This window comes from Bos indicus, chromosome 10, assembly GCF_029378745.1.
Source record: "Bos indicus isolate NIAB-ARS_2022 breed Sahiwal x Tharparkar chromosome 10, NIAB-ARS_B.indTharparkar_mat_pri_1.0, whole genome shotgun sequence".
Classification (NCBI taxonomy): domain Eukaryota; kingdom Metazoa; phylum Chordata; class Mammalia; order Artiodactyla; family Bovidae; genus Bos; species Bos indicus.
The window spans coordinates 20,638,082-20,652,525 of NC_091769.1; the positions used below are offsets into that span (position 1 = coordinate 20,638,082).

A 14,444-nucleotide genomic window follows, 5' to 3' on the forward strand; every position below is an offset into this window, starting at 1 on the left:
AAAAAATTCCTCTTGGTATATACTCCAGACATAGCTCCCCCTGCATGCAATGAAACAAGAAGGAGGTGGTTCACCGCAGCACGGGTGCCCACAGCATAACACGGAAACTGTCAAATGGCCTCCCATCAGAGAGCCCGTAAACCTGTTGGGCATTCATGCAATGGAATAGGGAATGGACGTTAAAGCCAGCCACAGGAACTAACATGGCGCGCACCTGGGAAAAACAATCAAACGTGGGGACAGATGCCGGCTGTGGAAGGATACATACAGTACTCAAGCGTGCGTGCAAGATTGTAAACTGTAAAACCATACTGTAATTAGTTTATGGAAGCAGATGTGGGTGGTACAAAGACCTAAAAAAGTCAAGTCACTCTGCTCACTATTAAGCACTAAACAAATGTTGGCTAGCACCAAGGGGAAGCTTCCGGTCAGTCCCAGGAGGAGCTGGGAGGTGGCAGGGGGTTGGGGAGGTCCAGCCCATTACCTGTTTGGCTTCTTCAGAAACTCATCCAGGGTGGGGCCATCACGGCCCAGGGGGTCATCGGGCACCATGAAGAGATTCCCCGCAAAGGTGAAGGGCAGCAGGCTGGGCCCAGGACAGAGGAAGAAAGGTCACTATGGAGCTCTTGACCACTCACACCCTGTTGGCAGCTGGAGCTGAGACCAATATATCCTCCCAGCAGGTGCTGGTGAGCACTGGTCCAAGGCCCCTCTCCCTGCCTCCAACCATCCCCTGCCAGGGGCTATCTGGCACCCACGGGGAAGGAACAGCCCAATCCCATGGAAGCTGCCTCACCGATCTTTGACCATCAGTTTCTTGGAATTATTCATCAGGACGTGGAGCTGCTCATTGGTAACGATGATGCCATCTGTCTCTTCCGCCAGCTTGACCATGAACCTGCAGGGAGAGGGGGGTCACTATAGACCCAGTACCCAGCCTCTCACCTCCCCAGTCCTCTGAGAAACTGAACTTGTAGCTTCCTGTTGAGAAGTGTAGGACAAAAACACTGCCCTTGATAGTCAGGGAGCCAGGGCTTGAGAGCCCATCCTTGTCTATGCAGCTAGCTGGAGAACCATGAGCCCCCGGAAAGGCAGCCTGAGATGCACATCCCCCAGCTGTCTATGCAAACAAAGACCCCTATTTTACACATAGGCACTCACATACACATGCTTAGACACACACACAGAAACCCACGCCTTATCCACATCCACACATACCTCTTTATTGCTTCGGTTTCCGTACCTGTCGATCAAACATAAGATACCTACCCTTGATCGCCGTGAAAATTAAATTGAATGAGACAATACGCTTAAGTGTCTAGCTCAGTGCCTGCTACACAGCAGATATTAATATCCAATACTCCATGATTATTCTTCACCAATTGACAACATTCATGTACATGCCAAGCCACATTTACATATATATGTATGCATCTATACACATGTAAAAACACCTACCTGAGTAAACATATCCATTTTTCCAAGGATCACTTCTCCTTGAAAGAGGGCTGTGACCAGGAAAGAAAGCAAAGGCTACCTACTTCTCAGCATTTGCGGCAGCAAGCAATTCTAGCAGCCTCGACCATGCAATCCCACAAGTGCCCAGCAGAGGGCCCTTCTGCTGAAAAGCCGTGTGTGCTAAGTCGCTTGTCTTGTCCGCTACTGTGCAACCCCATGGACTGGGGCCAGCCAGGCTCCTCTGTCCATGGGATCTCCCAGGCAAGAATACTGGGAGTGGATTGCCATGCTCTTCTCCAGGGGATCTTCCTGACCCAAGGACCAAACCCGTGTCTCTTAAGTCTCTTGTGTTGGCAGGCAGGTTCTTTACCAATAGCGCCACCTGGGAAGCCCCACAGAAAAGCTTTCTTCCCTCAAACCCAGGCCTGAATTAAAAGGCATTAGAATCTGTATGCAATGCAGGAGACCTGGGTTCCATCCCTGGGTTGGGAAGATTCCCCTGGAGAAGGGAATAGCTACCCACTCCAGAATTCTTGCCTGGAGAACCCCATGGACAGACCATGGGATCACACAGAGTAGGCTCCTCTGTCCATGGGATCTCCCAGGCAAGAATACTGGGAGTGGATTGCCATGCTCTTCTCCAGGGGATCTTCCTGACCCAAGGACCAAACCCGTGTCTCTTAAGTCTCTTGTGTTGGCAGGCAGGTTCTTTACCAATAGCGCCACCTGGGAAGCCCCACAGAAAAGCTTTCTTCCCTCAAACCCAGGCCTGAATTAAAAGGCATTAGAATCTGTATGCAATGCAGGAGACCTGGGTTCCATCCCTGGGTTGGGAAGATTCCCCTGGAGAAGGGAATAGCTACCCACTCCAGAATTCTTGCCTGGAGAACCCCATGGACAGACCATGGGATCACACAGAGTCAGACACAACTGAGCAGCTAAGCTAACACTTGAGAGTCTTCCCTTGTGGCTCAGACAGTAAAGCGTCTCTCTACAATGCGGGAGACCTGGGTTCGATCTCTGGGTCGGGAAGATTCCCTGGAGAAGGAAATGGCAACCCACTCCAGTACTCTTGCCTGGAATATCCCATGGACGGAGGAGCTTGGTGCATGCTACTGTCCATGGGATCGTAAAGAGTCAGGCACAACTGAGTGACTTCACTTTCACTTTCACTTTAAAGACCTTATGCAGGATCTAAGCTGCATGCTTAGGGTCTATGCTATTGAAGGAAGGATGCTTGAGCTGCCCCACCCAAACCTGAAGGCTGAGTGGATACCATGTCTTAGGGAGGAACCGAACTTCTTTCTGCCTGGCATGGGAGGAGTCTAAGTGAAGCCAAGACCTGTGCCTGCTGGGCATCAACTCCAGCCCAGGGCCAGTGAGCTCGGAGGGCCTTCTCTGTCCCCAACAGAAGCAGCATCACAGGATCCCCTGTGCACATTGGACCTGCAGTCACGTGCTGCAGGATTGACAAATAGGGAGTCATTCGGCCTTTAGCTAGGAGGCAGGGGCAGTCTGACTCCATTTTCAGAGCCAGGGCTCCAGCCACACACACACCTCCTCCCAGAGCCAAGGCGGTAGGAGGAAAAGACTGTAGCAATTCCTTGAGAAAACCTCAGCTTCAACCCAAACTGGCACCCAAATCAGCTGCTGGGGGAAGCGGCTTGCTTGAAGCACCAGGAGTCACCTGGGCTAGTCCCATCCAAAGACAGTAGAGGGTTTCAGCCCAAAGCTGATGGGAGAGGAAAGCCTATTAACTCAGAGAAATGGGACTGCAAAGTCCCAAAATCAGGAACAGTCCCTGGGCTTGAATAGAACCATCTTGGAGCCCTTTCCTCTCTGTGTTCCTCCCTCTGCCTACAGAGGGCCAGTGCACCACACTTCCCTCTCTGACAAGACCCTCTGACATGTTTGCCTCCATCTCCCCAGAGCAGATGAAGCAAGACTCTGCCTCACACATCAGTGAAGCCCAAGCCCGGGGCCCCACAAGAGAAGGCCTGCAAAGCCACACACCTGTAGTCGTAGGTGGTGATCTTCTTGCCATTCTCGAGCTGGGAGGGGGTGATTGAAAGCATCTTGAGGGAATGAAGCTTTGTCAGAAAGTGGCTCTCTGGAAATGAAAGGCAGAAGACAGTGAGGGTCAGAGGAAGCGCCAAGAGGAAAGGCTATGATGGGAACAGAAAGGCAAGGAAAAAGAAGGCGTGGTGACACCGGAGGGGCTGGGGGGCAGGGCACAGCTCACCTCTCACCCTCCGGTTCTTCTTCAGCTGCCAGGTGGGTATAAACACGGTGACCTCTCGGTGTCCCCGGTTCCAGAAATACTGCACCGCCATGGCAATGCCCCGGCAGGAGAAGAAGTGCTGGAGACCGTGCCTGGAGGTGGGGTTGGGGTTAGGGGTACCAATGAGGGAGCAACTTTCTGCCCTAGGAATGGCCCTGCCTCTGCACTCTCCTCAGAACCAGCCCAGGACAGCACAGGGCATCAGAAATGCCAGGGTATCAGCATCAGCACCAACCGTGCCCTCTCCCTTCCCTCCTTCTTCAAATAGTGAGCACCTACTGGGTCCACTCACCTGCTCGTGTGCGTGTGTGTGTAGGGGCCTCCAGGGCAAAAGGAAGAGGGCAACCTCTATAACCAAAGAGCTCAGTTTAGGGCTGGAAGCAAACATTTGCTGACCACGACCATGTGCTGGCAATGTTCTCAGCATAGATTCTACGACGCGGGCAAATGAAGACACCTTGCACGTATTCATGCTGACATATGCATATACAGCAGGAAGTGCTGTGCAGGGACCTGATCTCTACAGGTTGGCACGGTGAGGAAAATCCTCACTGAGATCAGTGCTGGGCCTTAAGGGTTGGGCTGAACATTTGAAAACTGGGGTTTACAGGCCCCCTGCTATGTGAGGCAGGCTGAAAGGGAAAGATTCTGGGCCTGGGCAGATCTGAACCCAAAGGCCGGCAGGGCCCCTTACTGGCTCTGGGAGCTTGGGCAAGATCCATCACTTCTCTGAGCCCGTTTCTGCCTCTATCAAGGGAGAACAGAAATCCACCTTCGAAGGCTGCTATGTCGATTCTGCGAGCACTGCCCAGCACACAGTAGCTGCTCAACACGTGCCTGTCCCTCCCCTTTCCCCCACTCAAACCCCATGGCACCCCAGGGTGCCCCCAGGGACGGCCTGTTTGAGCTCCCCGGCAGTCCCAGTCCACCCCAGGCCCAAGGCTACTCACACCATGGCCACGCTGCTGCCATCAATGACCACCCGCCGCAGCTCCGGGTTCCCGGGTTCTTCTGACAGGTCCAGCTCGAAGGGTGTATTCAGGGCCTCGTGGTACCTCTGGAAGCTGGTCACTGTGTTGCTTGCCTGTGGGTGGCGAGTTGGCTGCCTTGGGGTCCCCTCCCCAGCCCCCAGGAGCCCTTCCACCTGAGGCTGGCGCTTGCTACTGGGAGCCAAGGTGCCACTGCACTGTAGCCCCTGACTTCCAGGCTGCCCCTGGCCCTTCAGGAAGGAAGCACTGCCCCTTGACGGAGGCTGGCTCTCACTCAGGAGTTTGCTTGCATCCAGGGTGGACCCCGGACCTGCGGGCGCCTTCTGAGCCGCCGGCGTTTTCGGAGTTCTGGAAGTTTGGGGGGCGGCAGGGACTTTGGGAGCTGTAGGTCCGGTTTTAGGGGCAGGCCCAGTCTGGGCTCTGGATGTCTGGGGACCTGCAGGTGATGTTTTGGCTGCCTGCCTTTTCTGAGCTGTGGGAGTATGGGGAGCTGCAGGCGCTGGTTCACCCACAGCGGCCTTTTGCGCTGTGGGCACCACTTGAGCTTCTGGCTTTGTTGGAACTGAAGGCACTTCGGAGGCTGCACGTTCTTCGTGGGCTGCCGCCATCATCTGGGTTTCAGGCACTTTGGGGGCTGCAGGCAGCACTGGATTTGTGGGTGGGGTTTGAGCTGTGGGCACTGCAGCAGCCATGGGCACTTTGAGAGTTTCAGGCACTGTCTTAGAGTCAGGTCCCGATGGAGCTGTCAGCCCCCCTTGAGCAGCAGGCACCCCTTGCCCAGTGGGTGGTGCTGGAACGGGCCCCTCTTCTGGCCCCTTACAATCCCACTGCACACTTCCTTGATCCCCCAGCTCACTTCTGGCTTGGAGCTGGGGTGTAGAGGTCAAAGGTGGCCCTATCTGTGGAAGTCCTGGGATAGACTTATCCTTTACCCCTGAGCCTCCTGAGACCACCAGTAAACTCATGACTTTTTTGGGGGTCTCTGGCCTTGGGCAGTTCTGTAGGGCTGCCTCTCCTCCCGGCCCGCCGTCTGGTGTACAGTCTGGGCTTTCCACACTGGGCAGGGGAACCAGCTCCTTCTGTTTCCATCCCAGATTTAAGGGCAAAGGATTCTGCCCTGGCAGCTTGAACTGAATGGGGCCCAGTGGCCTCTGCCAGAAAGGGAAACTGAAGCACGCCTGGGACAGGAGCCAGGCCAGGTGAAGAGAGTGCAGTTCATTGATCCTCCAGAAGGTAGCAGCAATAGCCCCTGGCCACATGGGTGCAAAGGTTGGCCCTGGGGTCCAGGCCTTCCAGGGTGAGCACACACTCAGGGCTGACACTGGAGGCTGGAGGGGGAGCTTGTCTTCCCCTCTCCGGACTTGCCTCTGCTGGGACGAGGCTTGGGTGTGATCCACGGAGTCCTGGCTGCTGCTGGCTTGCACTGACCCTTCCTCGCGAGCACAGTCCACACCACCTTGGTTGTTGGAAGTGACCCTGGAGAAAACCCGAGTTTGTTGGAAAGGTGGGAAGGTGAGTTAGGTCCCAAACTCTTTCCCTGGGGTTGGGGCGCAGAAACAGGAGAGAAGACAAACTGATTCTCCAGAACTTACCGGACCAGCTGGTTTGCTGTCTCCTGCTGGGTGCTCAGGCCTGGGGTACCCGAGATTAGGGCCCCTGTGGCTCCCAGGCTGGTTAATCTCTTTGAATTTTCTGGGCTCCCCATCTCCACAAAGGGGCCAGGACCGTCTCCCACGGCCACCATGGTTGGACCTTCCTTTTGCTGGTGGGTTGGACAGATCAGGAGCTCAGAGTCTGAGCGGGAGTCGGAGGTGCCGATGCGGCTGAGCCACTGGATGATGTCCTCCTTGCCAGCGGCATCCCGCACCAGGCTCAGCAGCAGCTCCTGGACCGCCGGGGGCAGCTGCAGCAGGTCCCCGGCATACTGGTCACCACGGATCCAGACCAGGGCCCCAAAGGCCCGGGTCACCTCGGCTTCCCAGATGCCGCGGGGAGTGAGCAAAGGGGCCGGGCCCCAGCGCAGCCGCCCCACCAGCTCCTCCAGCCAGTTCTGGGTCATGACGAAAGACTCGGTCAGCCCGCCCACCATTAGGGAGCCCGGGGGGCCGGGCACCAGGTAGGCCAGGGTGCTCCAGCACAGGCAGTCCAGGAAGAGGCCCTGGGCCCCGAGGAAGGCGCAGTGCAGAGCTGCTGGGTAGCGGACCTCCTTCCATAGCTCCGGGTTGCACAGGCCCTTCAGATACTCCTGCAGCCAGTGGGGAGAACACGAAGGAAGCCAGCTGTTAGGGGCCCGTCACTGGTGCTCACTCCCCTCACTAAGCACGTGCACTCCCCCTGCTCACTAATAAGCCAAATGACCCATTCCCCCCACCCCAACTCCTACCCGGGACCCAGCCCTCTCTCCCTGGTACTGCCTCCTCACACACTCATCTTTTTCCAGGGAGCTTTGACAAATGGGGGAGGGGAGTACCTGGGCTTGGAGTCAAGGGTTCTAGTTCTAGTTCCAACCGGACCTCAATATGTTAGGGGTACTGTGAAAACTATCACCTTCTCAGGGGCTCAGTCTCCTCACCTGTAAAAAGCTGGATTAAATGAGACACTCCCAAGAGCCAGTCCTACCCTGGCATTCTAGAATTGTGAAATAGCTGAGGGGAGGGAGATGGCACATTACTGAGTACCCTCCAAGTTATTAACTCTCCCTTTGCCTAGGTTTCCTCATCTGTAAAATGGGGATAATGGTTTCCCCCTCATTAGGCTATCATGAAGTTTCAGTGCGTTAATACAAAGGAAGTGCTTAGCTTGAGCCTGGTACAATCTATTCCCATTTTTCAGGCTCAGAAAGGCCATATCGCTGACCCAGGGACACACAGTCAGCGGTCACTGGGTGAAGACCACAGCTGCCATCTGTCTGGGTCTGAAACCAGAGCTCTTTCCACCTCCTCGGGTTGACTACACAGTGACTACGGGGTAATCCTGTGAGATTCTGGTTAATCCCCCTGCAGAAGCTCTCTGGCACAACCTGTAACTGTAACCATGGTAACTCTGTTGCCCAGAGGGGACAGAGGAGAAGATAAGTCCCTGGTCTGGTATCCAAGGGATCCCCACAGATATATACAATGGTTGAGCCGGAAGGGTGGCCTCTGGCTGTCTGGGCACCAGGCCCTCATGTTTCCAGGGCTCACACACTCTGTCTTTAGAGAGCATTGGGATGGAAGAGGTTGGGTTCTTCCACTCTCTGACTGAGTTCCCCCAGCAGGACCCCACGGGCTCCAAGGAACCATGGGAATCCCCTCTTAATCGGCCAACCCTGATGACTGCATTCATCCTCAAGCGCCTCCTCACCCCTGTGTCAACGACAGTCATCCCTCTTCCTGCCTTCCCCTGACAGATCCATAAGGAACAAATGCTCCATTTTGGATCTCCAACAGCCATCCCAAAGACCACATGGGGTTCACGGTATTCAGACTTGTAAGAGTTATTCCACCTGGTCAGACTCACCCTTGCCAGGCGGTGGGTAAGCGAGGTTGCTCAGGTCTGAGCTTACCTCTTCCACCTGGCCCAGGTCATGGGAAGATCCCACATGCCATGGATCAACTAAGCCCATGTGCCACACCTACTGAGCTGGTGGCCTAGAGACCAGGAACCACAGCTACTGAAGCTGGCCCACCAGAGCCCGTGCGAACAAGAGACGAGAAGTGACTGCAACGAGGAGCCCACGCACTACAAACAGAGACTAGCCCCACCCACCGCAACCAGAGAACAGCCTGCGCACAGCGCAGCCAATAAGGAAAGAAATACAATTTAAATATAGATTGGAAATGAGGTGACTTTCAAAATAATAAATCTGAACTGATATTTACTGAGTACTTGCTAGGTGCCAGGCTCTTTACATACATCAACTCGTTGATTCCTCTCTCAGACGTATATGGAAATTACTATCCTCCTCATTTCAGGTGAGCAAGAAAGGACACATGTCTGAGGTCACACAGACAGAGGCTGGGATACTCAGGCACTCTGACTCCAAAGTCTGAGGTCTTAACCACGATGCTGTCTATATGCGCATGTGTTCTCAGTCACTTAATCGTGTCCAACTCTTTGCGACCCCATGGACTGTAGCCCATTAGGCTCCTCTGTCCGTGGAATTTTCCAGGCAAAAGTACTAGAATGGTTTGTGATTTCCTGCTCCAGGGGACCTCCCTGACCCAGGGAGAGAACCCGAGTCTCTTGTATCTCTTGCACTGGCAGGCGGATTCTTTACCACGGAGCCACTAAGAAGCCAATGGCGCGTTAGAGAAAAAACAGATAAGAAAAAACGCGTTTACATCGAGAAAATTTCTGGAGAAAGTTTCCTGCTTTAAGCCTACCCAGACCTTTACATCCAGAAAAATCAGGAGCAATTTTTCTGCTTTAAGCCTACCCAGACCTTTACATCCAGAAAATATCTGGAGCAATTTTCCTGCTTTAAGCCTACCCAGACCTTTTTCTCCAAGAGAAGAAGTAGAGAAGAGGCAGGAACGAAGTACACACAGAAAAATGTTGTGTATTTGTTATTTGTTAAATATATTGCCCAGTGTCCTGTGAGTCATCGGTCAATGTGTAAGTTAAATAAAAATAATACCACCAGACAGCTTACTACTGCTGTATACTTTATCAGTCCTGACTTAGGATTCTTCTTTCTCATAAGTCAGTTACCATTCATTGTCTGCTTTCCAGAAGCACACCAAATTACACTGTAGAACACTCAAAAAGTTAAAAAAAAAAAAAAATGGCAGCACCAAAAAACTCCAGAATTAGGACTGAAGGAGAATCCAAAAAACTCCAGAATTAGGAGTGAAGGAGAACATTTTTTAAAAAGTGGACTCAGGGGACTTCCCTGGTGGTCTAGTGGCTAAGACTCCATGCTCCCAATGCAGGGGGGCCAGGTTCAATCCCTGGTCAGGGAACTAGATCCCACACGCTTCAAATAAGAGTTCACGTCCCACGACTAAAGACTAATCCCACAAGCTGCAACTAAGAACCAGTGCAGCTAGTAAATTAAAAAAAAAAAATTAAATTAAAGGTGGACTAAGATGAAGTTGTTTGAAGAGCAGTTAGATCTGGGAGCCTACCTACTCCACTACACAAAGGCTGAGCAACTACCACCCTACCCCCTGAAGTTTGTTCTGCAGAAGCTGATCAGTGTACTTGAGAGTGTGGGTACCATACAAAATCATGCAGGAAGAGAGGAAGGCCGACAGTGAGGTCTACGGTGAGCAGTGAGTGCAGAGAAACTCATTCTTCTCATTCAGAGATTCAGCCATAGTAACCAACAATGGATGAAGACAGATGCCCATACAAAAGGGTCTCTCTGGGGCATCTCAGAAGAGTGGGGGAAACTACAAACTTCCAGAGAGAAAAGAACACTTCACATCAAAGGACCAGGGACCAAGAATAGCTTCAGATGTCCCCAAAGCAAGAAGTCAATAGATTAATGCCTTCTCACTTCTGAAGGGAAATAATCTTCCATGTATAATTTGATACCAGCCAAACTGTCGATCAAGTGACCTTCAGATATGCAATGGAGATACTCAGATATGCAACCCCAAGAATCTACCTTCTCTAAAGCCTTTCTCAGGAAGCTACTGCAGAGCATTTTCCAGCAAATCAAGAAAAGAAAAACCAAGAAAAGAGACCCAACTCAGAAAAAAAGCAAAGACAATCTCCAGAATGATTGTGGAGAGAAATTTTAGAATGTATTCATCCATTCAAGAAATCATTACTGAGCATCTACTATGTATCAAGCATTGCTCTGGGAGGCATAGAGGGCATCTAGTTCAGGTTGAAGAGTGGAATTCCAGAAACAGGAAGGCTGATCTCAGTTATCAGCATGATCTTTAGCACAGCACCATCTTTCTAACTTAATGACGCTACTGACAGACGTGCTCCACCAACCCAAGACAAAGACACAGCGTTCAGGAAACAAGGCGTTTAACAAAGAAAAGGGCAAAAGGATGCCAAGAATGACAGCAAACAGGAGTCTCAGGATGATAGCCACACAAGCCTGACCAGAAAGAAAGAAGGGCGCACCCGGGAAAAAATCTGTAACAGGCCGCCTTGAATCAAAACCTTATCCTTACAGAAAATTGTCGTGAGCAGCTACTGAAAGTTATATAAGACTTAGCAATGAGTTCAAAGGAAAACAAACAGGAAAGGTGTGAGCTCTTTACCTCAGAAAAATTGAAAAGTAAGATAGAAAACCTAATTACAGTATACTTCAGTGTTTAGATGTGAGTGATATTTGCATGGGCATAATGTTGCGAATAATAAATACAGATTTAACAGAAAATGAAATACAGTTATATTGGGAAGAAAAAAGGGATGGCAATATAAAGGAGCTAAATCCTCACCTATAATGAAAGTGAAAGTCGCTTAGTCGTGTCCAACTCTTTGGGATCCACGGACTATACAGTCCATGGAATTCTCCAGGCCAGAATACAGGAGTGGGTAGCCTTTCCCTTCTCCAGGGGATCTTCCCAACTCGGGGATCGAACCCAGGTCTCTTGCATTGTAGGCAGATTTTTTTTACCAACTGAGCCACAAGGGAAGTCCAAGAATACTGGAATGGGTAGCCTACCCCTTCTCCAGGGGATCTTCCCCACCCAGGAATCGAACCAGGGTCTCTGCATTGCAGGCAGATTCTTTACCAACTGAGCTATCAGGGAAGCCCTCACCTATAATAAAAGGAAGTAAAAAGGTATCTAAAATTAATCCAAAGATACAGGATCTACATATTTTTTAGGAATATGGAGATGCATAAATTCCAGAACAGATATTTTCTACAGGGAAGAGCACAGAAGAGGGAATTGGCAGGACAAGGCAAGGAATCACTGCATTATACTGTGGACTTTTAAAAAATTACTGGACTTTTTATTATTTTGATAAAGAAAAATTAAGTTCAAAATAAAGGAGGGATTCCCTGGCAGTTCAGTGGTTAAGAATCCTTGCTTCCATTACAGGAGGCACGGGTTCGATCCCTGGCCAGGGAACTAAGATGCCGCATGCTGCAGAGCCAAAAACTAAATAAAAATAAATGTAAATAAGCCTCTTTTTAAAATTGGAGTGTAACTGCTTTACAATGTCATTTCTGCTGTACAATAACATGAATCAGCCACACGTATGCAGGGTGGGAGGAACTGAGGGAGTATATTGACATATATACACTACCATGTGTAGAATAGATCGCTAGTGGGAAGTTACTGTACTGCACAGGGAGCTTAGCTCTGTGCTCTGTGATGACCCAGAAGGGTTGAATGGGAAGGACGTGGGAGGGAAGCTCGAGAGGAAGAGAGATAAATATATGCGCAAGCATCTCTTTTAAAAAATAAATTAAAACAAGTAATTAAAGGAAAAGGATCAGGTGCTCACAACACAATTATGTGTGCTGGTAAGTTGTAGGGAGCCAGTTGTGGGGAGGGCAGTCCTGATCTGTAGTATTTTCCAGTTTCTGTGGTGTAACTACTCCCATCCTGGCTGATTTCAAACTATGAACAGGACTCCACTGGCTCAAAAACTTCCAAAACTTTGCAACAATGGGTCAGCAGGAGCCAGTTTCAGCACACCCCTGGCCACTGCCAGCTTTCATGGTACCGCTCACAGTCAGTGTGGGGCAGGAACAGGCTGACTTGCACGTGAGAGCCAAGCCCAGAGTCAGCAGACCCGGCCCCATGGCTCCCCGTCTCAATCTCGAGCTCCCCATCACCCATTCCATCATCTCGAACGGTCACCTGTTCTCTCAGCACCCAACCCTTCTTCACACCGTTGTCAAGGAGGACAGAAAAGCTGAGCAGGGCTTGTCTCTGAGAGACTCTGATCATTAAGAACTCTCCTTTCTACTTGCTGATTTCACCTCAGAAAGGCCACGCCTCCCCAGGGCTTGTTTTTGCTGCCTAGGAAATGTGATTTCCAGCAATGCCTTCATTATTTTTTAAATCCCACCACAAGAAAACTACTTCAAGGTACTTTCGAGTTCTACAGAGATTTCCTAGAAAACCAGCGCATATAATAGAAAAACACACCTGAGCTCTTCTCCAAAGAAGCCCGTACCCTTCTTGACCCCTTCTTCCCTCACAGACAGGACATCCATCACCCCTTCTCCATCCCACAAGCTTCAGTCTCACTGAGCTCTCTCTGCCAGCTGGCTATGTATATCAACTCACTATCAAGGTACATGGTTCTGTGTCCTTACAGCTGGGATTGGGGTCAGCCACAGCACCTCTACATGGAAACTCCGAGACATCCTTCTTGTGTGCTCAGTCATGTCCAACTCTTTGCGACCCCATGGCCAGGTTCCTCTGTCCATGGAATTTTCCAGGCAAGAATACTTGGGTGGATTGCCATTTCCTCCTCCAGGGGATCTTCCCAACCCAGGGATTGAACCCATGTCTTCCGAATTGCAAGCAGATTCTTTACCACTGAGCCACCAATCAGCTGCTCAAGACATCCTTATACATGGGAAATTTTCCTGCATCACATTGCTGAACCTTAGAAAGCATTTCATCCAAGCCTCTCACTTCACAGACAAGGAGACAGACTCAGAGAGGGAAAAGAACTCATTCAAAGTTATATAGCTTGTTAACCACAACATTTACTGACATCTCTACCCTATAACTCTCCACATTTGCAAAAGTAAGCATGCATTACTTCAGCTGACTCTTAACAACTCTTTCATGAAGTGAGTATTACTACATTGTTTTATAGATGAGGAAATAAGCTCAAGAGAAGGTCAGTGATTTGACCCAGGTCAGCCAGTTAGAAGGTAGCAAACCCCAATCTCCAGCTCTTTCCACCACACCCATTTGTCCCAGCAGTTAACTTGGTGACAGCAAATTGAGCCCAGATCTCCTATTTCTAGAACAAAACCTCACCCTCCCCACGTTCCCTGCCCTCCTGCTCCAAAGCTCTACTCATCTCTTCTTTCTGCTCATTCTTTACAATAAGGGAGGGAGTTACCCAAACCCCTCATGCTGCTTCCATCTTAAACTGTGCTTTTCTCCAGAAGAAAACAGGTGGGAAAGAGCTGAAAGGATGGGGCGGGATGGGGGTGATTGGAGAAAGCCACTGGCTGCACTAGCAGGGCCTGGGGTGTGAGGGAAAGTCAGTGGCCCCAGGGACCCTGAGGCAGCAGTGGGAGCAGGAGTAGCTGAGCCTGGAGAAGCTGATGAAGGATGTAAGTAGGAGTCAGGGGAGCTAGACACCCCCAGTCTCACAAAAGAGTCAGCGGGTGTCTTTCAAATTAACAAAAAGATTAAGACCCCCAAAGAACCTGAAGGCTCCTCGGGCTAACCCGCCTATCCCAGCTACTGAAAAGTCTGCATCTCCAGGGCTCCTGCACATCTGCTATGTGGGCAGGCACCCCTCCCCTCCCCCAGCACCTCTGTCAGAACTGGACAAACTGCTGACGAAGCAGCTCAGCGGAGGGGCTGAGGCAGGAACTTTCTAGCCTGCCTGTCCACTGGCCAGCGTGTTCTGGGCCTCCCCCACCCATGGCCTTGACCAATTAGGATACTGGTAGAGACCTAGCTGGGGAAGGGGAGTGTGCTGGGGTGGGGTGGGGTGCATGGGGGAGAAGGGTGGCCTGGGACTGAGGGAGGCTGTAGTATTCCTACCAGGAAAAGATAAGATAAGGGAATCTGGGGGAAGAGGGAGACCTTGGCCATGACGGGGGATCAGAGGGAACC

At 51.2% G+C, this 14,444-nt stretch overlaps 1 protein-coding gene across 2 annotated transcripts in view; it reads right to left on the minus strand.

Annotated features, from left to right (window-relative positions):
- NYNRIN (NYN domain and retroviral integrase containing) overlaps window positions 1–14,444 on the minus strand; it is a 28,218-nt gene that overhangs the window by 12,449 nt on the left and 1,325 nt on the right. For both annotated transcript variants that reach the window (XM_019968260.2, XM_070797059.1), the window contains 6 exons: window positions 6,321–6,973; window positions 4,690–6,204; window positions 3,701–3,831; window positions 3,472–3,568; window positions 797–898; window positions 485–586 (listed from right to left, as the gene is read on the minus strand). In XM_019968260.2, the coding sequence (XP_019823819.2) occupies window positions 485–586; window positions 797–898; window positions 3,472–3,568; window positions 3,701–3,831; window positions 4,690–6,204; window positions 6,321–6,973 (2,600 nt within the window). The remainder of the gene's footprint in view (window positions 1–484; window positions 587–796; window positions 899–3,471; window positions 3,569–3,700; window positions 3,832–4,689; window positions 6,205–6,320; window positions 6,974–14,444) is intronic.